At 40.7% G+C, this 23,247-nt stretch overlaps 8 protein-coding genes across 8 annotated transcripts; 4 read left to right on the top strand and 4 right to left on the bottom strand.

Annotated features, from left to right (window-relative positions):
• Positions 1-835: 835 nt before the first annotated feature.
• LOC133845243 (uncharacterized) lies at positions 836-6,479 on the bottom strand. The gene is made up of 4 exons (XM_062279644.1): positions 6,324-6,479; positions 4,631-6,027; positions 2,093-2,271; positions 836-2,029 (listed from the first exon to the last, which is right to left on the bottom strand). Exons 1-4 carry the CDS (start codon positions 6,329-6,331, stop codon positions 1,217-1,219), a joined length of 2,397 nt encoding a protein of 798 aa, XP_062135628.1. The 5' UTR covers positions 6,332-6,479; the 3' UTR covers positions 836-1,216.
• Positions 6,480-6,638: 159 nt separating this feature from the next.
• On the top strand, positions 6,639-8,100 carry LOC133845249 (uncharacterized). The gene is made up of 2 exons (XM_062279652.1): positions 6,639-7,242; positions 7,302-8,100. Exons 1-2 carry the CDS (start codon positions 7,077-7,079, stop codon positions 7,895-7,897), a joined length of 762 nt encoding a protein of 253 aa, XP_062135636.1. The 5' UTR covers positions 6,639-7,076; the 3' UTR covers positions 7,898-8,100.
• Positions 7,911-9,056, bottom strand: LOC133845248 (ubiquinol-cytochrome-c reductase complex assembly factor 1). The gene is made up of 4 exons (XM_062279650.1): positions 8,915-9,056; positions 8,617-8,811; positions 8,305-8,556; positions 7,911-8,244 (listed from the first exon to the last, which is right to left on the bottom strand). Exons 1-4 carry the CDS (start codon positions 8,969-8,971, stop codon positions 7,957-7,959), a joined length of 792 nt encoding a protein of 263 aa, XP_062135634.1. The 5' UTR covers positions 8,972-9,056; the 3' UTR covers positions 7,911-7,956.
• A 223-nt stretch (positions 9,057-9,279) lies between these two features.
• On the top strand, positions 9,280-10,486 carry LOC133845247 (SURF1-like protein). The gene is made up of 4 exons (XM_062279649.1): positions 9,280-9,542; positions 9,596-9,717; positions 9,774-9,968; positions 10,032-10,486. The coding sequence occupies exons 1-4, from the start codon at positions 9,342-9,344 to the stop codon at positions 10,414-10,416; spliced, it is 903 nt and encodes a 300-aa protein (XP_062135633.1). The 5' UTR covers positions 9,280-9,341; the 3' UTR covers positions 10,417-10,486.
• On the bottom strand, positions 10,427-15,520 carry LOC133845246 (UDP-glucose 6-dehydrogenase). The gene is made up of 3 exons (XM_062279648.1): positions 15,204-15,520; positions 12,036-12,174; positions 10,427-11,961 (listed from the first exon to the last, which is right to left on the bottom strand). The coding sequence occupies exons 1-3, from the start codon at positions 15,351-15,353 to the stop codon at positions 10,820-10,822; spliced, it is 1,431 nt and encodes a 476-aa protein (XP_062135632.1). The 5' UTR covers positions 15,354-15,520; the 3' UTR covers positions 10,427-10,819.
• A 459-nt stretch (positions 15,521-15,979) lies between these two features.
• Positions 15,980-17,147, top strand: LOC133842066 (glutamic acid-rich protein). The gene is made up of 3 exons (XM_062274974.1): positions 15,980-16,184; positions 16,255-16,410; positions 16,468-17,147. Exons 1-3 carry the CDS (start codon positions 16,076-16,078, stop codon positions 17,091-17,093), a joined length of 891 nt encoding a protein of 296 aa, XP_062130958.1. The 5' UTR covers positions 15,980-16,075; the 3' UTR covers positions 17,094-17,147.
• LOC133842065 (cilia- and flagella-associated protein 52) lies at positions 16,512-19,895 on the bottom strand. The gene is given in 6 exon segments (XM_062274973.1): positions 16,512-18,001; positions 18,060-18,276; positions 18,335-18,564; positions 18,617-19,182; positions 19,184-19,322; positions 19,385-19,895. Coding segments are annotated over 6 exon segments (2,223 nt in total). The 5' UTR covers positions 19,810-19,895; the 3' UTR covers positions 16,512-17,355.
• A 971-nt stretch (positions 19,896-20,866) lies between these two features.
• LOC133846166 (thymus-specific serine protease-like) lies at positions 20,867-23,052 on the top strand. The gene is made up of 4 exons (XM_062280966.1): positions 20,867-21,731; positions 21,790-21,913; positions 21,975-22,449; positions 22,517-23,052. Exons 1-4 carry the CDS (start codon positions 20,932-20,934, stop codon positions 22,675-22,677), a joined length of 1,560 nt encoding a protein of 519 aa, XP_062136950.1. The 5' UTR covers positions 20,867-20,931; the 3' UTR covers positions 22,678-23,052.
• The last annotated feature ends 195 nt before the right edge of the window (positions 23,053-23,247 follow it).

The following is a 23,247-nucleotide window of genomic DNA, read 5'->3' as shown; positions in this document are numbered from 1 at the left end:
TATATTCATCGTGTAATTTTGCAAAATTATTTCTGTCAAATGTGTGAGCTAAACAACTTTTGAACCAAAGTGTTATACGAGTAATGTTTGAAGCTAGAAAGATCTACTACAATATATCGATGCAATGCATGAATGCTGCTGCATGATGATGTTTGATGATTGATGGATCGATTGATCAATGATCATGGGAACGATGCTGTCTAGTAATATTTGTATACTTTAGTTCTATTTATTATTATGATAATTTTGGATGTATAATAGTTTTTTCTTATATAAAATATATTTAAAAATGAAAATAAAAGCAAATCAATTAAGTTTAGAAAAACAATTCTATAGAATTCTTCATCTTGATGATTTCAGAAATGTTGTTGGTAAGTATTAAAACAATGTGACAAATGTCTAATTAATTCCTTTATTCATAGTTCTGTAAATCAATTCATATGTTTACATTAAATGGAATTGTACATTTATTTCATATTGTTGATGTTAATGTGGTAGTTGTTGTGTATGCTTCAGCTAAGCAATTAATTAGACTAGTTACATAATATGGTTTAATATTCATTTGATTCTAATAAATTGACATTTGGTTGTTGTCTGTTGTGTTTAGTTATTGTTTTGTTGTTAGTTGGAATTGAAGTTTTGCATTTTTGGAGCGTTGCAAATAGTTAATTTTACATATTTTGTAGTTTTTTTTATACGTATTTATAGAATAGAATATTCGAGAATAATTACAGAAATCAAATACGCTAAAACGTTTGAATGGATCTTGAAAGCTAAATGCCAACAATGATTTTTAGTAATGTGGTTGTTTTGCCCAGTATTTTTTTGTTTGTTATTGTGTAGATGAACTTGAATTACGAAAGAGAAACAAATAGATATGCAACAAGCGTATTTGATTCCAATTTAAACCATATTATATTGCTAATGTGTGGGCGTGGGAGATCTACACAAGTCTGGGGACCTCAGATCGTCGCTAGGACGTAAGTACACTCGTGTCTCTTACGAAGATGAATGTGTGGTTGCATCTGGATTACTTTCATTTAGTTTGAGAGTGTAAAATGTTTGAGGTCGTGTGTACAAGTGTGCGTGTTATACGTGTGTGTGAGTGTGTGTCTGTAGGATAGGAAATTACAATAGAGCAAAAACCATGGACCTACTATAATTATAATACTAGGGTCCTACAATTTAAGCTCATACAATTTGGCGTTACTGTTTTTTAGTTTTGTACGGGCAAAGGTGGTGGCGGCATCACATACGGCATTGCGTATGGGGCACGATATGCGCTGGCCGGTATACTGGGGGCGCCTCCATTCAGCGACACCGTCGCCATACTGCTGGACATGCTGGTGTACTGTCCATAGGCCTGTGCCTGAGGCATTGCAGCTGCTGGGCCACCGGGCATCTGTTGTGGATGTTGCTGTGCTTGCTGGTGATGTTGCGGCGGCTGCTGTGGTTGCTGCTGGTGTGGTGGCTGCTGCTGCTGCTGCTGCTGTTGGGGAAGTGGTGGAGGTGGCATATTGAAATTCAAAGCAAAGCGCGAACGTTTCTGGTCAACGCCATAGCCATAGCCAGCTGCTGCTGCCGCGGCGGCAGCATTTGCGGCAGCTGCCTGAGCTGCGGCCAAATGTGGTGGCTGATGTTGTTGCACGGCCGATCCCTGAGTCTTGGGCTCAAAGCAAGCGGCATTTGGATTGAAGCGTGAGAACTGCACACCATTGGGCTGCTGTGATTGTTGCTGTTGCTGCTGTTGATAGCCACCGCCCTGTGGACGATAGCCAGTTCCCTGGACGGGCGGAGAATTGCGCGACGGCTTCTGATCGTAACGTGGCGGACCGCCTGCATTGTAGCCATTGTTGTTGCCGTTGCGATGCATATTGTTGTTGTTCTGGTTGTTGCGATAGTTGTTGCCAGCACCGCCCATCTGTTGGTTGCGTCCCTGATAGCCGCCACCATTGCCGCGATAGCCCATTCCGCCACGCTTCTGATAGCCACCACTGGCTGCCATGTTCATCAGCTTAGGATTGATGGTCTGTGGAAGTCAAGAGTTTAACTAAATTGTAAAATAATCTGTATTAACATATGGATCACTTACCTGATGGGCTTCGCGCAGCACTTGAATCAAATCATTGGCCTTGTTGGCATTCGAGTGCGTGAACAAAGTGTAGGCTGTGCCCGTGTTATTCGAGCGACCGGTTCGTCCAATGCGGTGCACATAGTCCTCCGAGTTCGAAGGATAATCATAATTGATCACAAACTTGACATCGTCAACGTCTGTGTTGATTTGAAAATTGAAGAAGTTGTCAACATGTTAAAAGGGTATGCCCAAAATAATACGTTTCATACAATGCAAATACATATTTTCAAGAACTATAAACAAAAACAGAAACTTATGTGTGTGTAAGAATTTTTCGTTTTTTTTTTTTATTTCAATAATTTGATAAACTTAAATAAGCACTTGCTAAATTTTATAGTAATTGATTTATTCATTTTTGGTTTTTTATTTATGTAAATATTGTTTAATTGATTTGATTTTTTTTTTTTGGTTTTGGTTGCTTTGCTTTGTTTAATTTGGTTTGTACTTTGAACAAAAATTTCGCCATCAATACTATTTAGCGTATATTAACAACTATACATCTTTGGCAAACAGATATATGTTTTTTCTATACTGCAGAAATGTGGACCTCGACCTTTGTGTTTGTCATTCTTTTCTTTCTTATAGTTTTATTTTTTTTAAATACACAAATCTTTCATTTACAAGTATATATTCGATCTATATATACTTTTAAGCTTAATGCATACAAGAGACGGCTTGATTAAACTTAAGAAATAGGTTATATAATAATAATGATATGATTGCTTTTCTCTTTTGGGTGCTAGGATATTTATTTATATATACTTTAAGATCGGTGGAAACGGAACATTAGTAATAGTATTTGGGGTGGTAGGAAATCTAATGATGCGATGGGCAAAGAACAAAATTATAATTCGATTTAAATAAAAAATTAAAATGAAATGAATGGATTATGAGAGACGAGAGAAAGAGGAAGAGAGTGGTGAGCGAGAGTTGGTTCAAAATTATCCTAGTACTTACCCCGTGTGCGATCTATGATTATATTAGATTAGGGCTTACGTAAAGAATGTTGTTACAGCTCTGTTGTTGTAGCGGTTGTATATTTTGTTGTTGGATATAATTGTTGTTGTAGATGTCTGTTGTAGAGCCTGGAGTCGCGGAGCTTAGGTGATGAGAGTTCCGCGTTGCTAAAAACTTAAGAATTCAACCCTCACCTTGTAAGTATATAAAGCTTAACATTTTCTTTTCTTTTTTTTTTAACTTTTTTCTGTTTTGTGTATACAACTTTTTGTTTAACATTTAACTTTTGCTTTGCTTTCTTTTTTCTTTTTTTTTTCTTTGCCATGTAAAAATCGAAGTCCATTTCAAAAAGTGCTGATGATATTTTTGTTCACACACAAATTTAGGTTTTATACATATAGAATCGACGTAATATTATACGATATAAATACATAATACTGTTTATGATAAATACAAGTAAGCTACGGATAATAATAAGCATCAGTCAAAAACTTGTTGGCCGCAAAATGCATATCACGATTTCAATTTTCAATCGAATTTCATAAAAAAAAAAAAACTCTATTTAAAAAAAAATAAAATAATTATAGATTAGTTTCAAGAAAGTTCCACCATCTGGCAAACCTTTGGAGCGTCTTTCAATGCACAACTTTCAAATCGATCATCAGATTGTTCGAGCATTATTTTTATAACAATTCTATATAGATATATATATGTGTAAAGTATTAATCGGATTTTGCTAAGCCATTCACTCCTTGACTGACAACAAATTTGCATACGGTAATGTTAGTTTTTACTCAAATGTAATTTGACGAGGCACAAAAAAAAAATACTAAAGGCTAGTAGAAAGAAGGTCAACGAAACTAAAAGTACAAAGATACATACATAGATGTATATCTATAGATATATAGATACACACAACAAAAGAAAAGAACTTCATATAACCAGCAAAATGCATGGAGAACACATTCCCCTCATTATTATTTCGACCACACCATTTTCATTCAAATACTTTTCTTGGTATTCAAAAGGAATATAGCAACAAAAGAAAGAGTTCTCAATGTAAACCAAATGAAAATGTGGAACACAAAAATTGGAATTGCGGGTTGAATAAATAGTTAGGAACACTTCCCCGGACGGAAGCTAGAGAGTTGAACGGTTTAGACATGCAATGCACAACTTAACCTGTCAAGAAATCTCATAATAGAGAGTGTAACAATAAATATACCATAGAGAAGCGATTAAGTCAGAGTGAGAGGAAAGTGAAGCGAGTTTAAGTGAAAAAAGAGAGTCTGGTTGGTCGGTGTTGGCCGATTCATCGCTGACGGTCGCTGCCAGGCGACGACGACGACGAATCAAATAATGAAAGAAACCATTTGGCATTCTGTATTTTTTTTTCTTTTTTTTTGGGCATGTTGTTGATCCACAGCAACACTTGCTTGGTTATTGTTGTTGTTATGGAGAAGAGCGCATCGAAAAAAAGACAAACGGGCGCAGCTGTTTAGCCAACTGCAAGCACAAAAATGCTACGGCAAAACTCACCCAATCCGCGGGCAGCCACATCGGTGGCCACCAATATCGAGTGACGTCCGTTGCGGAAGCTGGACAACACAAAGTCACGCTCCTGCTGCGACTTATCGCCATGGATGGCACATGCCCGCCATCCCTGTCGCGATATATTGCGTGTGATCTCATCCACACGCTTCTTCGTCTCCACAAAGATGATGGTCTTTGTCTCATTCTCGCTAGAGATCTGTGTCAGCAGCTGTATCAGCTTGACAATCTTCTCCGACTCATCGCAGACATCAACGATCTGGAGTATATTGTGATTGGCACTCAGCGACAATGAACCGATGTTCACCTGTATGTAATTGTTCAAAAACTCCTCGGCCAATTGGCGCACCTCCTTTGGCCAGGTGGCCGACCACATCAATACCTGACGATCGGGGCGAATCTGTTGCATGATCTTGCGTATCTGTGGCTCAAAGCCCATATCAAGCATACGATCGGCTTCGTCCAAAACCAAATAGGTGCAACGCTTCAACGATGTGGTGCCGCGCTCCAAGAAATCAATAAGGCGACCGGGTGTCGCTATAACAATCTCCACACCTCGTTCCAGGTCACGAGCCTGCTGCCCCTTGGGAGCGCCGCCAAAGATGCAGGTGTTGCGCACCTGCGTATTCGAGCCAAACTCACTGGCCACCTGCTGGATCTGTTGAGCCAGCTCCCGAGTGGGCGCCAGCACCAAAGCGATGGGTCCATCACCACGCTCCAAGCGCGGCTGATTATTGATATGCACCACTGCGGGCAGCACATAGGCCAGCGTCTTGCCAGAGCCCGTCTGGGCGACAGCTACCAGATCACGTCCGCTTAGAGCGATGGGCATACCCTGTGCCTGGATTGCTGTGGGCTTGGTGAAACCCTGTTTGCGTATCTCGTTCATTACATAGTCGGGAAAGCCGCCCTCCTCGAACTCAATGCTGGGCGTGGGCACTTCGTTGCCCTTGATGGTGATTTCGTTGCTGCTAAGGAAACTATCCGTTTCCAATTGGGTGCGTGCCAACACCGATTCACATGGCTTATAGAAATTCTTGCGGAAGGGTGTCAAAGACACCTCGGACCACACAATTGTGGGCAAATGTGCTCCGTGTGTCGAGGTGCGATTGTTATTCTGGTTACCACCAAAGCCACCGCCATCGCGATCATTGCGTATTCCACCGCCATTCATGCGACCGCCATTAAAGCCACCGTTGTTACCACCGCCACCTCCTCCACCACCGCCCATGGCTCCGCCGGGGCCTCCACGTATGTATGGAGCGGAACGATTGCGTTGAAACATGCCGGATCCACCACCAGCGCCACCCATGCGATTGTTACCACCGCCAGGCATTCCACCGGCTGGGGCGCCTCCCATATAACCATTTACCTGTCCATTATACCTGGAACGAGCGTAATGAAGAGCCATTAATTATAATTTTGAGCATCAAAAGCAGTTCTAAACATTCGACTTCTACTTTTCAATGTGATTTCCATTTCCTACTCTCTCACACTCTCTGCCATTTTGAATTATCGATTTTTTAGCCAGAGTTCGAGAAAAATTTCGCCTAGACATCAAACCGCCCTTCCCCCTTTCACAAATCAACTACCTTCCAATTGCCGCCGCCACATGTCGGTAATTTGTTCAGAAAAATGCATTAAATATGCTATGCCCCTATTTGCCAGCATTGTCACTTACATATTCATTGCGTTGACCACGTAAATTGCACAATTATTTGCCAAATATTATACTTTTCACTTTTTTTTTGCAATTTTTTTCACTTCACCCAAAAATTTTCCAGGTTTGTTTCTCCTACGTCAGGTTTTTAGTTATCGAAATCGAACAGAATAAGTGCGATTGTTTTTGGCATTCACAAACTTAACATTTCTGTCAACTGTTATCGTTTTGATGTATTGTTTTTTCTTTTTTCTTATAAAACAATCGCTGATTGCAAAAATTAAAAAGCAACTGATTTTACTTTGAGCATGGATACACTTTGGTTTTCTTTATGAAATTGTTTGCGGCTAAAAAAACAAAGTCGGTTGATATATTTAACAGCTGACAGCTGACTCCAATTCCAATTGTTTGCAGAACAGCTGACACTTAGGACTATTCGATTGGTCTGAGCGAGCAGTGTGACCACCAATTTTATGACCTTCAATGGTACACTGTACACTTGTTATTCTCGTTCTTTTATATTTTTTATTATTATCAAAGTCTTCTCAGTTGAATAAGAACAATTTATTTTAATATATTTGAAAACTAGCTTGAAATGTTTCGCTTTGTGAAGTGTAACCAAACCAAAAACTCATATTTTTCGACTTTAATTAGCTTATTTTGAAATCCCAAATGCGGCTACCCTGAAGTTTTATTTATTTACCATTTTGTGTCAAAACAATCTTAAAAGATTTTTACTTCGGCATATCTCATTAATGAAATATATAGTTTAAAATGCGCACTAGCTATAAGAAGAATCGTCCTTTTGATTTCAAGCTCATCGATCACGTAGAGCCCAACACTTTACTATACAGACGGCAAACAGGACTTTCCAACTATGACATGATGAAGGCCAAGACAGAAGCCTGGGCCAGAATAGCAGAAGTGATGGAGTGCGATGGTAATTTATCACGATCCTTCCAATACTCAATATATTTTAATAAAGTGCAATCTTCCAAGTTAACTTCTGCCTCATGCGTTGGAACAATCTGCACTATCAATACAGAAAGGAGTTACGGCGACCTAATGGCTCAACTTGGCCATACTTTGATCGCTTGAAATTTCTATCAGATCCCCAGCTGCGCTCCAGAGCGAAGGCCACCTCTCATTGCCCGCCACAACAGCAGCCGCAGTCACAGCATATAGAGCTGCCAAGGCAGCAAGAGGACGCCTTGGTTGATCAGGATCCATGGCAGTCATATAACGATTGTGTTGTGATGCAAGTTGGCGATATTGAACAGCATGCGGATAGCACATTTGTTATCGAAGAGATTATAGAGTCCAACGATCAGATGGTTCACGAAGAGATCATCTATGAAGAAGAGCAGCTGGCGAGAATTGAATCCACAGTTGAGACAGTTTCACCTTCCAGTGCAGATACACAAATAGCACAATTGCTGGCATCACCTGCCAACGATTATTTAAAAATGAACAGTATTCTTCAACAGCTTCCGAGCAATCACAAAAGATTAGCAGAGCGTCGCATCATGGCGTTTGCACTCAAATGCCAACTGAGAGCTCTGGTGGATGAGTCCATCGATGATTTGATTATTTAGAAGCGCTTGCATATGTGTATAATTTGACTTTAATAAACAAAACTAAAAGAACATTGCCCCTATGCGTCGATTTTACACTTGTCCAAATCATGCCAAGCAATCTTTGGCTTCACGATGAACTGTTCCCGCGTCAAGCTGTCAAGCATGACGGTCTGCATACGCACATATTTAACCAATCGCTCGATTTGAGCGTAATTATCGCACTCCATCTCAAAGAACCGACGCCACAAGGCACAAGCGAGCACCCGATCATCGGACATGATGCCCTCGTCGTAGGCAATGAGCGCAGCTTGAAACTGTTCCGATAACGTCTCAATTTGTTGCCTCGTACGTGAAGGATTATTAGCCTAAAAAGAAAAATAGTTAGCATTCAGAGGAACTCCTTTCAGATCATGCTTCAAACTTACTCCCAACTTTTTGGCGCGTGTGTTGACATCGCCCCACATTGCCTCAACTATGCAGTTCCTTAAAAAGCGTCCATCTTCACCTGTCTCCGAACCCTCGGCCATAGAGCGCATCAACAGCAACCATACATGCAGCTCAGTGACCAGAAACCAGGAGTTGAACGTGTTGGGCAGCTGAAAGTCTCGAAAGAATGCCACATAGTTGATCTTATCCGCCACACTCTCGTACAGTAGATGGCTGGTCACCTTGAGGCGCTGCAAGAGTTTTGATGATTATCAATTTGATTCATTATTTTCAAATTTGTTTTTTCTTACGGCTTTTGTGTTGGGCGCAAAACCGACTTTTGTAAGCACACGTTTCAATATGCTGCCATCCTCGGCTGTTGTGGTTTGTTGTTTGGTTGCCTTGTCCACAACCCCAGTGGAGCACAGCCGGCACTGCTGAATTGCTTTAGCGGCTGCTGCCGCCACATGATGTTTGTTGTACAATGTAGATGTGTGTTGCCTCAACTGCGGAATGAAAACAGTGCGTGGTTTACATAAGAGTCGGAGAAATGCAGCTGCAGATTTGTCTGCGGCCGGGAAAACTATTTGTCTGGACTTGATTGGTTACCTGCAATGTTGTTGTTAAACCAGTGGCTAACCTCGCTGCTGCGCGTGTGCACAACATGCTTAAATTAAGCCGAAGTCAATTTGTTTAAAACAAGATGCAATGTTACAAAAGCATGCAGAGCTACCAACTCGCTCAGAACTAACTTTAAGAACAGCTGATTTAACAGGGCAATAAAACACTAGAGCTACTTTTACCGGTATGTAGTTTTTCCTGTATTAAACATATACAATACAGTATGGAAATTAAATAAATATTTAAATTGTAAGTATAATGGCTTTGTAAAAACTAGGATTTACTTCAGTAATGGAATAGGCAATGTTGTCAACATTACAGCAAACTGTTAACATGCTGTTATGGCCGTGTTGTCCAACAGCTGTTATTATCGTTAACCGGCGGCGTGAAAACTTTATATAAAAACAAAATAACAATGCTGCTGCGTGTAAATGCTCAAATGTGGAAACAAATATGTGCGCTGCAACGCTCACCTGCCGGCAGATGTCCGATCATAGCCACGCAGTTTCGCAGAAAGATTACTCAACAAGCACAACAGCCACCAAAAGTTGAATGGACAACGAGCATTCCCAAAAAGGACAAGGATAAAATCACAGCATTGGGCTGGTTCCTACTTGTAAGTCAATTCGAATAGAGATTACCCTTATTATTGAGTATCTACTCTTGCAGCTCATACCAGCCACCACCTTTGGCTTGGGCTGCTGGCAGGTGAAGCGTAAAATCTGGAAAGAGCAGCTAATCAAAGATTTACATAAGCAACTTCATACGGCGCCGGTGGAAGTGCCCGAAGAGTAAGCACATTATATTATTTAAATTATTTTTATTGATTCTATATTCTTCAATACAGCTTGAGCCAGCTGGATGATATGGAGTATCGCTTGGTTACGCTGCGTGGACACTTTCTGCACGATAAGGAAATGCAAATGGGACCAAGATCGCTCATACGACCCGATGGCGTTGAGACACAAGGCGGACTGTTCTCTCAGCGTGACTCGGGCAATGGTTATCTAATTGTGACCCCGTTTAAATTGGCCGACAGAGAGTAATCGATTGAAGCCATATTTATGCCAAAGTAAGATTATAAAACTGTCTTTTTTGCTTGCAGTGACATCGTGTTGGTGAATCGTGGTTGGGTGTCGCGCAAGCACATTGATCCCGCAACGCGTGAAGTGGGTCAGGTGAAGCAAGAGGTGCAATTGACAGCCGTGGTGCGCAAGGGTGAAAGTCGTCCACAGTTTACGCCCGATCACAAGGGAGGTCAAGTCTATTTGTATCGCGATTTGCCGAAGATGTGCGCTTCTACAAATGCAGCTCCCGTCTTCCTGGATGCCGTGTATGATGCAAAGAGTCCACAAAATAGTCCCATTGGTGGACAGACACGAGTGACGCTACGCAACGATCATTTGTCATATCTGGTGACCTGGTTTAGCTTGTCGGCAGCGACATCCTATCTCTGGTATCGCCAGATCGTTAGAAGAATACCATTTTAAAATGCCAGCATTATGATTATTTACTGTTGTTTATTATTTATATAAAAAAATGTACATGCTCGTGTGTAAATGCTTGTTTAATTATCGTACAGAAAGTATGTGAGGAGAATTTCTGTAGTTAAACGGAATTGCAGGTGTCCGTTTGCAACGGCAAATGTTCATATGTATTTGTTAAGTAAGTATTGTATGTATTTATATTGCAACTGGAACGACATTTGGTTGTGTAGGAATAGAAATAGGAATACTTAGGCGTATATCTAGCGAAATACTCGTACTTGAACTATTTATATAAAACAAACAAAACGCATATTTACAATTTATAGTCTCGTAAATACTGGAAAAATGTTTCGGTCTTGGTCTCCGTCTCGTCAAATGTTAAGTCCTTAATGCCGCTCCGCATCGCTCACAGCTGTGGCACATTGCCCCACGATCTAAGCAGCCCGGCGCGTTGATATTTCTTGCCAATGGTCTGCACATGGAAACCAATCTGCTGTAGTCGCTCATGATCAAGTATCTTGCGTCCGTCAAAGATGTATGCTGGCTTCATCATTGATTGATAGATGCGTTTGTAGTCCAGATCCACGAATTCGTCCCATTCCGTGCACAAAACCAACGCATGTGTGGCACGCACAGCGCTGTAGGGATCACTGTGTATTTGGACAGCCTTCTTCACGTTCTCGGGAGATTCCGTGACACTGGGATGCGTCAGATCGTCAATGATTTGCTCCGGCTCCACCTTGGGATCGTAAATGTCCAGCTTGGCGCCCTCCTCCAACAACGTTTGGCACACAGTAATCGCTGCCGTTTCACGTGTATCTCCCGTGTTCTTCTTGAAGGCAAAGCCCAGGATGGCAATGCGTTTGTCGGACACCGTATTGAACAGACTCTCGATGATCTTCTGGGAGAAGCGACGCTTCTGATAGTCATTCATATCGATGACCTGCTGCCAATACGCCGCCACCTCGGGCAAATTCAGATTCTCGCAGATGTAAATCAAATTAAGAATGTCCTTTTGAAAGCAGCTGCCACCAAAGCCCACAGATGCCTGCAGAAACTTGGAGCCAATGCGTGAATCCAAGCCCACAGCTCTGGCCACCTCAGAGACATCGGCACCGGTTGCCTCGCAAACAGCAGACAACGAATTGATGCTGGAGATGCGCTGAGCGAGGAATGCATTGGCCGCCAGCTTGGACAGTTCACTGCTCCACGTATTCGTGGTCAATATATTCTTTTTTGGTATCCAATGCTCATAGATCCACGAAAGCTTCTCCACAGCCTGATGTCCCTCGGGTGTTTCCTCGCCTCCGATTAAAACACGATCGGCATTCAGCAAATCATTGATGGCAGTGCCCTCAGCCAAGAATTCGGGATTCGAGAGTATGTCGTAGTGGATGCCTGGCTTTTGATTCGCTCGCAATATGTGCATTATGCTCTCGGCAGCACGCACGGGCACCGTGCTCTTCTCGACCACGATCTTGTTGGACTGTGCAATCTCGGCAATCATACGCGCCGCACTCTCCACATATTTCAGATCCGCAGCTCGACCTAAAAATAACAATGAAAATTGTACACTTAGCATATGCAGATGATCTGATTTCTATTCTGTGTGGTATATTTACCCTTGCCACTGCCGCAGGTTTTCGTGGGCGTATTCACTGATATGAAGATCAGATCTGCCTCCTTGATGGCGGTTGCAATATCCGTGGAGAAGAACAGGTTGACATTGCGGCATTTCTTCACCACCTCATCGAGACCGGGCTGCGTTGCAAATATTAAAGAAAAAAATTAAATGTATCAATATTCGTTTAATCTACATTTATTGGTAAAGATGTTTATTCGACTTATTTAAGTATTAGGTTAGTTTGTAGTCAATGTTTAAGTAGCTTCATTAATAAGTGTTATGTCTCTTCATCGCCATCTGTACACTAAAATTAGGCATATCGATATATCTTCAGCATTTTTTTTATGAAAGATAAACACGTCAATTCGTAAAATTTTTTCGCATTTGCTGTAGAAAATATTCCATTTAATATCTAATTGTTGAATTTGTTAAATATTAGAAGTACATAAAAACATATGAGTCTATTCACGACCATTGAACCAAAAAAAGAATTGTATAATAAATATGAGAACTTGCATCTACAATGAATGTACGTCATTAGCTGTTTGCTTATTAAACTTCTGATGTATGCTTGGTTTTCCCATATGGATTTGGAATTAAACTCAATTTGCGCATGTTGTGCAGAAACCTAAATACCAAAGTTGAACAGATGGATGGATGGAGCGGCGGAAATGTTTAATGTAGCTCCAGAGCACATGTAATTTGAAGGTCTATTTACGAGTGTTACATATTTATTTAGCTACTGTTGAAGTTATTTGTTGAAGTTATTTGTTCAAGTTATTGTTTATTTGCACAAAATTATGCGACCCTCTAGCTAAAGGGTATAGAAAAGAAGTGGAAAGCGAATTAATGCGCAACAGGAAAGCGTTAATGGCAATGTTTATTTGGAATCAGTTTTGCAATAACATTTACCACAAATAACAAAAAATGCTGAGCTAATCGAAGCAAAGCACTACTTTTTTTTATAACACAAAAACTAAAGGGAAATACCCAAGACAATTTCTAACGAAATGGTATGAGCACATTGAAGAAAATGTCTCATAAATGAGCTTGTCTTTTGCTGATAACTAGAAAAGAAAACAATGCAAAAAGTCAATTGCAATTACAATATTTGTAAATGCCAAGGAAAGAGTTTCTCAACCTGACACTTGGGCAAATAGTACTTGAATGTACTGATGTGTGTTTGTGGACATGGAGAGAAAAAAAACGAGTTAATCAGCCGCAAACACAGAATGTTGAGTTCTAACTGACATTGGCCACGATTCTCGCCTCTATTTTTTGTGTATTTTGTTTATTTATTTCCAATAATACTTATTGCATTTGCCATTGCCGATTGGTGATGCAATCACAGAGCGAAGAGCAGATAAATGAATAATTAAATTTCAACTGTGCCTTGGCCTAATGAGCAGATAATACTCAAAGAATGTTGCCGCATAAAATAAAGTGCCTAATAAATCATTCTCGCTGTTTCTCTGTCTAGTTCTAGCCCCAACAATTGTTTAGTTCTTAATTATGTACGTTTCAATGCTCTAACAGGCGTTAATATTCACAAAAGAGTCGTGGTAGTCCAAACAAAGATAATATATTTATTAAAAAGAAACGATGAAAGAGCAATTAAGATTGTATTGAAGAAATTTTAATGAAAGTTTAACTTGTCGGTCGATTCGCCATTAGAATATTTCATTTCTATGCATCCCTAACAATCGTCAGACTTATTTTGTTGACTGGTTAGGTAAAATACAGTTTTTATCTTTTATACACAGGAATTTTATCTTTTTCTCTCACAGAAGTTTAAGTTAATTTAATTTAGAAAATAACTTCTTATAGTTTGTAGGAAAAATAATTACTTCCTACATATCTCTGACAAATATGTAATTACTATAATTATAGCTTTGATAAATTAGAATAAATATAAATAAACAAAGTGAATATTTAGTCCATCATCAATCATTATATTACTAAATTACATTGCATATTTTTGTTAGGGTACTCAATCTTCGACCTGCGACAATAGCTTATCTTAATTGGGTTTTCTCTCTTTTTATTTAATTCGATAAGGCCGGGCACGATCTCTTCGCAGTGAGGGGACGAAGATTGTTGCTAAAAACGTAAATTTCCTCGAATTGTGCCAGCCAACAAAACTACACACACATTATCCAGCTCGCACCGATAACAGGGCGCAGTGTATTGTTCTGTTGCTTATCTGGCTCACAAGACGTAATGTGTAGAATGGCCCGGCCAGACTGATAAGGATTTGGTTCGACGTACAACGGATATGTTGTGAAGAGAAGTGTTCCACAATAAACACAAAACGGAAATGCGACAACAAATAAAACCAAAATGCCTAAAGAGACGTTTGGCAGCTTTCTAATCAGCTCAAAACCTAAAGATCTAATCCAAAAGGCTGTAATCTTGTTGCACAGTGTAGCTGCGATCTTCGGCCACATAATAAACACACGCATGTGCATGTGTGTGTGTGTGTAATATTTATGAATGACTAATGGACACTGCTGCGAGTGTGTATGTGTGTTTGTTTGCATTGGGCTTCACTTTTAGTGTGACCATTGACCTTGTTGTTGTGGGCTAATTGCGCCAAGCACCTGCGATGTACTCGATCATATGCTCTCTCATATGAAGAGTTCGCAATCACAATCACGCAGCCAAAGCTAAACATGAAGCCAAGAGGTGCGTGTAGTATACAAATCAGATTCAAACAGTCGGTCGTCAGTTGGGAACTGGTTTGGTTTTTAAGAACGGGGGAAACAGAGGGGGGAATTGGGACGTTGGGCTACTTGAAACATGAGCATGAGTGAGGAGGAGTTCATCGACGTATTCAGTATTCACAGCGTTCGCTCAGCATTTCAGTCTGACCATTCTCGAATCTGCACCTCTGATTGATGTGTCTGACTTGTATGTTTTAGCATTTTTGATGTTATTTTTTTTCAGCACGCAGCGTTATAGATCTCTACTAAATACTCTCTCACTCTCTCCTTCTTTCTCTTTTACACTCACAGTGGCATTATTAAAATGCACAATTCTTGTGCATGTGTACGTGCACACAAATCAGCAATTTCATGTACATACACACACACACGCACACACACGAGATCATCCGCCGTCCGAGTAAATTGGGGATACAACAAAACAATAACTGAAACCAACTAACCTCATAGATGGGCAATTTCTCCGAGTTCCACTGTGCAATTCTTTCGGCACTTTTATCGACCAGCGTTATGGTAATATCTGGACACTTGAGTGCCATTACCGCACATGTTGGGCCGCCAACATAACCAGCGCCAATGCAGCAAACCTTCATTGTGTTGCACGTCGATTTTCACACGCGATTTAGCAAAATAACGCACAACTCTCAAGCACAAAAATTACCGTCAAATTACGTTTAACAACTTTTTCAAACAACAAAACATATGCAAGTGCAAATCGTGAATGCTTCCTCTGCGGCGTCCGACTAACATCTGTTAACAAGAAGTCCAATCAGACTGTTAATAAGTACAGCGCTCCAGTTGAAATGTTAAGCGGCAATATACCCTTCTGCAAGATAGGTATATCGCATATGTAATCGAATGCAAAAGTACAGTACTTGAATTCACTTAACAATTCGCTTATGAGCAAAACCGTGTTTCGCATTAATTGGCATCTATATTTATTAATTATAAATAAATAAAAATAAATAAAAAATTAACATTAATTAATAGAGTATGATTCTCAGCATAATAGTGCTGCTACTTGTTATTTTTCTTGTGCTGTTAACGCTAACAGAATTATGTTATGCATCTGCTAACCTACATCTTACCATTTTAAGTACATCGATACTTTTATTTTGTGGTATATTGTGTATATTTTAGTAGCATACTACAAAAAAATCCAGAATGTATAAATTAGATTATATTTAAAACTCAACCTCAAGTCACATTTGGCGCCAAAGTCAAATAAACAGAAGCAAGTGTATAAAAGCCTTTTCATTTATGGAACTTTTTCGAATTCATTAGTTTTTTAGTAAATTTTGTTTAGACCTAAATTATGCTGCAATTATTCAGCGTTGCAAGATGCTTTCGTTTGCCTTACCGAGTAATTCCACACATTTCAAATGCAAATTTTCGCTTAATGTCTGACAAAAGCAAAAAGGATGGTAAATAAATTATCCTTGCAGGAAATAAATAATTAAAAATACATAATTACAATCTACAATATTAATATAGGGGACAAGAAAGACAAATGCAACAAAGTGAAGGACGAAGAGGTGAAATCTCCCAAAGATAAAAAAGATGAAACTGTTATCTCTGGTGGCGGCAAGTGCGCGAACAAACATGTAGAGACTGCTCCCAAGTGTCCACCCAAGAAATGTGAAACTGAACGTGAGTCACCAACGTCATAATATATATAAGTTCTAACAATCTAACACTATATGAAAGCCCCCGACGATGAGCACTCGAACTGCTGGAGAAAGATTTCCCTGTTTTGCGCTCTACCGCTGGTTGCCATTCTGACATTGCTTGTATTCACCACGCGTCATGAAGAAGAGCGACCTGAGTTCAAGTTCTGGCCACACATGTACAAACGCTCCAAGCCGTTCTTCTTCAAGGGCGGCGGCAATCGTTCAATGTACCACAATCCACATTGGAATGCTCTGCCGCCCGATGGTTATGAGGATGAGATCGATTTGGAAGCCGACGGCAAACCAGCGGAAACAGACCAAGAGCGGGAACAGCGACTGAAGGAATTTGCCACTCTGAATAAGGATTGGAAAAAGCATGATGGCAAGCGAGAGGCGGAACGCAAAAAAGCCGAAGCAGCGGCAGAAAAGGAGGCAAAGAGACTACAAGCTGAAGCCGATAAGGAGGAGAAGAAGCAACGCGCGGAGGAGGAAAAGGAACGCAAGCGCCAAGAGGCCGAAGAAAAGAAGCAAAAAGACGCTGAAGAAAAGGAGATCAAGCGTTTGGAGGCGGAGGAGAAGAAGCGAGTCCAAGAAGAAGCTAAAGCCAAGAAAGTCGACTACGACTTTCCGCTCGATGCTGAACCCGATGTACCAGTTGACTAAATTTTAAATTTTTGTATAATTAAATTACATAAAATTATTTGATTATTATTAAATTCTTGATTGGTAGGAAAACTACAAAATTTCAGGACTTATAAAATGCATACTTAATATCTAATCTAATTGGTAGGGTAGATTGAGGAATTGAAGTTCGTTAAGACTGAAGAAAATCAGCCGGTAATAGTTTCCATTCCAAGTTTTTTTTTATAATTGTATCAGTCAAATGCTTGGAACAGTTGAGAAAACTAAAGACAAATTTAAAAGTTTAACATTTTCGTACATCGGGCACAATTTTGCACTCGGTAAAAGGATCTGCAGCCTTGCCTTCCTTCTTGGCACAAGGTGGACACTCGACACAGCAGATGTCATCCTTAGGCGTTGCCTTAAGCAGACCATTGATGTTCTCGCCGGCCAGTGGCTTCAAGCGAGTGCCAGAGTCCACACGAGCTGCGACCGTTTTGCCCTTGGACGCTGCTTTAGGCAACGAGTACGAAGGACCCTCTGGAGGATTGGGTTTTCCCCAGTACTCCTCAGGGACATCCCAAATAATCAGCGAGCCATCCGTGCTGCCAGTGACAAAGGTCTTGCCACAAGGACTGTAGGCGGCGCTGATTACCGATGAAGCGTGCTCTGACCCGACGCCAACGACATCGCCACTATTGTAGTCCCACAACTTGACCTGCAGATCGCTGCCGACGCTCACAAAGTAGTCTCCGGTGGCATTCATGGACAGGCAATTGACCGAGGACTTCTTGGAAGCAGTCAGCTCACGTATGAGCGCCCCATTGTAGACCATCCAGTAGATGATACGGCCATCAGAGCCGCAAGTAAGAATCTGCACGCCAGTGGGAAAATAGAGCACCGACATGAACTGTGTATTGGCTGTCACAACCTGTTTGCGGGTCATGCGACTGAAAATATAAAGGATAGTAGTTAATAAAGTGCCATAATCCGTGACAATCTACTCACTTAATATCCCAAATAACACAGGAACCATCGGTGCAGGCAGAGATGACCTCCGTGTCCAGATAGTTGATATCGAGCGAGGTAATGGGACCCGAATGATCCTTGAGCACGCCCACCAGATCCTGGCGATATGGCTCTATTTTCCAGACGCGCACCTGTCCCTCAATGCCGCCGGTGACAATGAATCGACCCGTGGATGCCACAGCCAAGGCGCTGCAGCCTATACGTTGAAAGAGATATATGAATGCGATCTACATCCGTTGTGTTTTCGAACTCACCCTTATTGTGAGCATTGGGTATGGCGTAGATGAGGCGTCCTGTCATGGGCGTAAAGGCGCGTATGATGCCATCGTTCCACACCGAGACAATACTGGTGCCGTCCTGAGAGAAGCGCACAGCAGCACAGTTGAAGTTATAGACCATGATGCGAAGCAGCTCCTGCTTGCGAGAAGAGGACCAAATGCGTATGCTCTCATGCCCAGCAGTAGCAAAGACAGCAGCATAATTTCTGCCAGCATACATGGATTAGATTGGCATTAAAATGGTTTTCTATAACTCACTTGGGAAATGTGATGAAGTAAACAGCCTTAGCGTGGCAGGTACGCAATAGTTTCAGCACCCACGATTGTATGTTCAGCATATAGATTTCATTGGTGTCCGTACAGATGTAAAATTTCTCAGGCGTGGAGCGCACAAACGACGAAATGCGTCCAGAGACGCGAGTGCTCTTGATAGTGCGTAAATAGGGCCAAGTGGGACCGGGATACTCGCGGAAATTGATTAGCGGCACATCGGTGCGTTCCTCCACCAGCTGCACTTCGCCATCGCCGGCGCCAATCAGCAAACGTCCGCCCTCGAGCACGTAGAGAGCACGCACTCCATTCACATAGCGATTGCAGTCGCGACCGGATGGTTTGCGTGGGTTGTGTGTGCCAAAGGCGCCCAAGATGCCGCTAGATGAACCAGGACGTGTCACATTGTCTTTGTCGCAGCAGTTCAACACGATCTTGATGATGTCCCCAGTGCCAGAACCAAGGTAAGCAAACTCATCGTTCTTATCGATGCGAACGCAATAGAATTGACGGGACTTGCTGGCAAGCTGCACATCCTGGGCATAGAGCTTTTTTCTGCTCGCGCAGAATGCTCCAAAGACGCAAATGACGATCGCCGGCAGTGAGAAAGAAGAACGGATTTCTGTGCAGCGGACGCACAGTCAAAGCATTGCCCGATATGGCCCGCGAAGCAGGCTGACGGCAAATAGGGGAACTGCAAGTGAAAATCATTAGGAAATCAAAAAAAAAAAAAAAAGTTTAGCAAACATAACTCACAATGTCTGCATATCAAAGACAATGACGGAGCCGTCATCCTTGCCGCCAATCGAAATCACAAAGCGATCTTCGGCCGTGAAGCAAATGGCTTGCACTTTAACCTTGTGCAGATCATGGCGTCCGATTTCCTTGCGTGTCTCGTAGTCCCAAACGATCACATAGCCACGAAAGCCCATATGATTAATCTGTCCAGATGCAATATACTTGCCGCTCTTGCTGAGATCCAAGCATGAGATGCTGTTGGTATGGCCGGCCACAAATTCTTGTGTGTTGTTCTTGAAGTCGGCAATGGCGATCTTGTTGCCCAGCGGAAAGATGGCGGCCTGTGTAACCGGATGCTGGCGAACGCCATTTTCCACTTTGCCATTAATGCCGAAAATGGCGCGCGGCTGCAGTTGCTTACACTCTTTGGTGTTACTCGACATTATTACAGTAAATCAAAATATATTATTCTATTTTTTAATAGTGTTTTCAATAATTTGCAGCCGCCGTTGTCAATTTGTTTTTGTCAACTGTTATTTTTGTTTGAAAACAAAGCAACCGTTGCCTGGAAGCCATTTGAATGTTGTTTGGCAGCGCTGCTCGACAGAGTTATTTGGTATTTTTGGTATATTTCGCCTACACTTACAGTGCAATTCGTGCCAGGTGGCAACTTCGCAGATTTGTGGGCAAGCGCGAGTCAAACATATAAATTTAAAGTTCATTAATAACGCGGACTAAAGTAGAAGTGTATAAAGTTTTATTTTACTTATACATTTTACATTATTATTATGCCAATTCGACATTTAACAAACATAATGAATATTAAAGCTTCATTCTGTCTGTTACATGTCGATTCAATGTTTCCTGATCTTGATAAAAAATTTTGCTACCTATGTTTAGTAAATATTAACAGACGTTTATATATCGAACGTAAAGATTAGTCGTACTAGATTTAGTCAGCAGTTAGGTAATATCTCTATCTTTAGAAAGCTTTACTAGCAGGCTCTTAGCTATTAGGCATCAACTTTTTAAGTGACACATAGTCAGCACGTCCCGCAATTTCACCCGCATTTTATTTGAAAATATTTTTATTTTGATGAGTACATTTAATATGTCATCAACAAACTCCCAAAATAAAATAAAAACTTTCATTTAAATAAAAAAATGAAAACTAATATTGTTTTTTTAACTTCAGTGATCTTTAATTGTTGCCTAAAAATTGAGATTCCCGCAAGAAAAATAAAATTATAAATTAATTTTTTCAATGATTGCCAAACTTTTCATTCTTGACTTAATTTACTTTAGTTATATATTATATTTTAATTTATGTGGTGTAAGAACCGCATTTACCTATGACGCTTTGCGTTAAATTTATCAGTGAGTCAAACTATCGCAAAACAATTTATATACATATATAGATTTATTTTTGTTATTTATGAATAAGTTTTGCGGTGTTCTCATAAATATTATAGGAGTACGTGTGGTAATTAGAAAACAGTTTCCATCAATCGTTCCGAGCGAGCACAGCATAAAAAATATCAGACTAATTGTGATTGACTTGTAAAATGTTAAAAGCTTTAAAAGACTTCAAGGAGTTAAGTGTGCTCCTTCTCCTTCACTTTCTTTTCGCCACTTTTATCGCGCAAAGCGATTGTCTTGGAATTCGATTTGCTCGTCGATATGACAGTTTCACAGGAGGAGCAAGAAAAGTGTCAGGATTTAGGCGCTCGTTAGATTCAAAGGATTTGTGGTTCAAGCAGCGATTGGATAACTTCGCTCCCGAGGACACTCGCACGTGGCTGCAACGATATTATGTGAACGATCAATACTATCGCAATGATAGCCAGGCTCCAGTGTTCTTGATGATCGGCGGCGAGGGCGAGGCCTCCAAAAAGCGGATGCATAAAGGGGCCTGGATACATTATGCTAAGCACTTTGGAGCATTGTGCATACAGCTGGAGCATCGCTACTATGGCAAGAGTCATCCAACGAGCAATCTTTCCACCAGAAATTTGGCCTATCTGAGTTCAGAGCAGGCTTTGGCTGATTTATCTAACTTTGTGATTGCCATGAAGGGCAAGTATAAATTAGCGGATACCCAAAAGTGGATTGCATTTGGTGGCTCGTATGCCGGTTCTTTGGCTGCCTGGGCACGAGAGAAGTATCCCAATTTAATCTATGGTGCCATTAGCTCGAGTGCTCCTCTGATGGCCCAAGTAGACTTTCAGCAATTCTATATGCTGGTGAAGGATTCGTTGGGCAGCTACAACCCACAATGTGTGAAAGCTGTTAGCGACAGTTTCATCAAACTCAGGAATCAACTGAGAGACCAAAGCAAACTTCGCAAACTTGATGCTCAGTTCAAGTATGTAATTATCATTAAGCATTATTTATATCAATTTTAATCAGCTCGTGTTTATTAGAACTTGCACGCCTTTGAAAGACTCCATTCAAAATCCATTGGACATTGCGAATTTCTTTTATAAGCTCGCTGATCACTTTGCCTCTGTTGTGCAGTACAACCCCATTCTAATCCCGATCGCCAATGTAAGTGTTGTCTAAAATAATGATTAAGTAATACTATATAATTGTTTTCGATTCATTTCAGATCTGCGATTTTATGGTGGATGATAGCATTGATACGCTGGTGACACGATTGGGCGCAATAAACAACTTTCTGCTAAAGAAATCGAATAAAACTTGTCTGGACTACAAGTACGACAAGATGATATCCGATACAAAGAACGTTTCCTGGGACTCGGAAAATGCCATTGAAGGCACACGCCAATGGCATTACCAAACTTGCACCGAATTTGGTTTCTATCAGACATCCGCGAATAAATTAGATTTATTTAGCGTTCGCTTTGACGTTGACTTTTTCATACGCCAATGTATGGATGTGTTCTCCAATCGCATGGATTCGAACTATTTGGATCAGGTTGTTGGCCGCACCAATAAATATTATGGTGCCCTTAAGCCGGAGACCACACAGGTTCTTTATGTGCATGGCTCCATTGATCCGTGGCGTGCGTTGGGTCTGTATGTCTCAGCAAACCCTTTGACGCCCACCATTTATATAGAAGGTAATTAAATTTAATATAGGATTTGATTGGTTTAATTTTTTTAATGCTTTATTTTACAATTTTGCAGACACCTCACATTGCGCCGACATGTATGAGCCATCGCGCCGTGATCCGCCTCAGCTGAAGGAGGCACGCAAGAGAATACTTAACTATTTGACCACATTACTTAAAGGACAAGCCAAACGCAGCTTGCAATCTAAGACTAAATCATATTTCCTAAACTTTTGATTTATTCAATATGTTTCCAATATGCTTAAAATGTAAGAATATAAATATGTTATTTTTTTTAAGATATTGCTTATTCCTTTTTTGATCGTAGATCGCATATTTTCGCATTTTATGGTTATTGATTATAGATGAACAGTTTTTTCATAGCCATCAAACACGAAGCACGCCATCATTCTTTACCATTTTTAGAGCTAGCTCTTGGCAATGGAGATCTGCTTTCCCAGAAGAAAAATGGATGCTTGTCCAGCCGAGTGTTGGCGGACGCTATTTTCCACTTTTTCATTGATTCATAAAATACCCCGCGTCAGGACTCTTTGGGGCTTAACGACTATTTTACGTAAATAAAAATTAGTATTATATTTTTCAAAAATACATTTCATTCGCCATTGTCAATTTAACTGTTATTTTTGTTTGAAATTCAAGCAACCGTTGCCTAGTAGCGATTTGAAAACTGGGTGGCAGCGCTGCTTGGCAAAGTGTTTGTTTTGGTATATTTGGTATATTTAAAGTAATCGAAAAAAATGCAAATTTATCCATTAAACTCACTATTTTGCCTGTTTTAAACATATT

The sequence above is a fragment of the Drosophila sulfurigaster genome, chromosome 3 (assembly GCF_023558435.1).
Source record: "Drosophila sulfurigaster albostrigata strain 15112-1811.04 chromosome 3, ASM2355843v2, whole genome shotgun sequence".
In the NCBI taxonomy this organism is placed as follows: domain Eukaryota; kingdom Metazoa; phylum Arthropoda; class Insecta; order Diptera; family Drosophilidae; genus Drosophila; species Drosophila sulfurigaster.
Note: the sequence above shows the minus strand (reverse complement) of the source record. Positions and strands in the feature narration are given on the sequence as shown.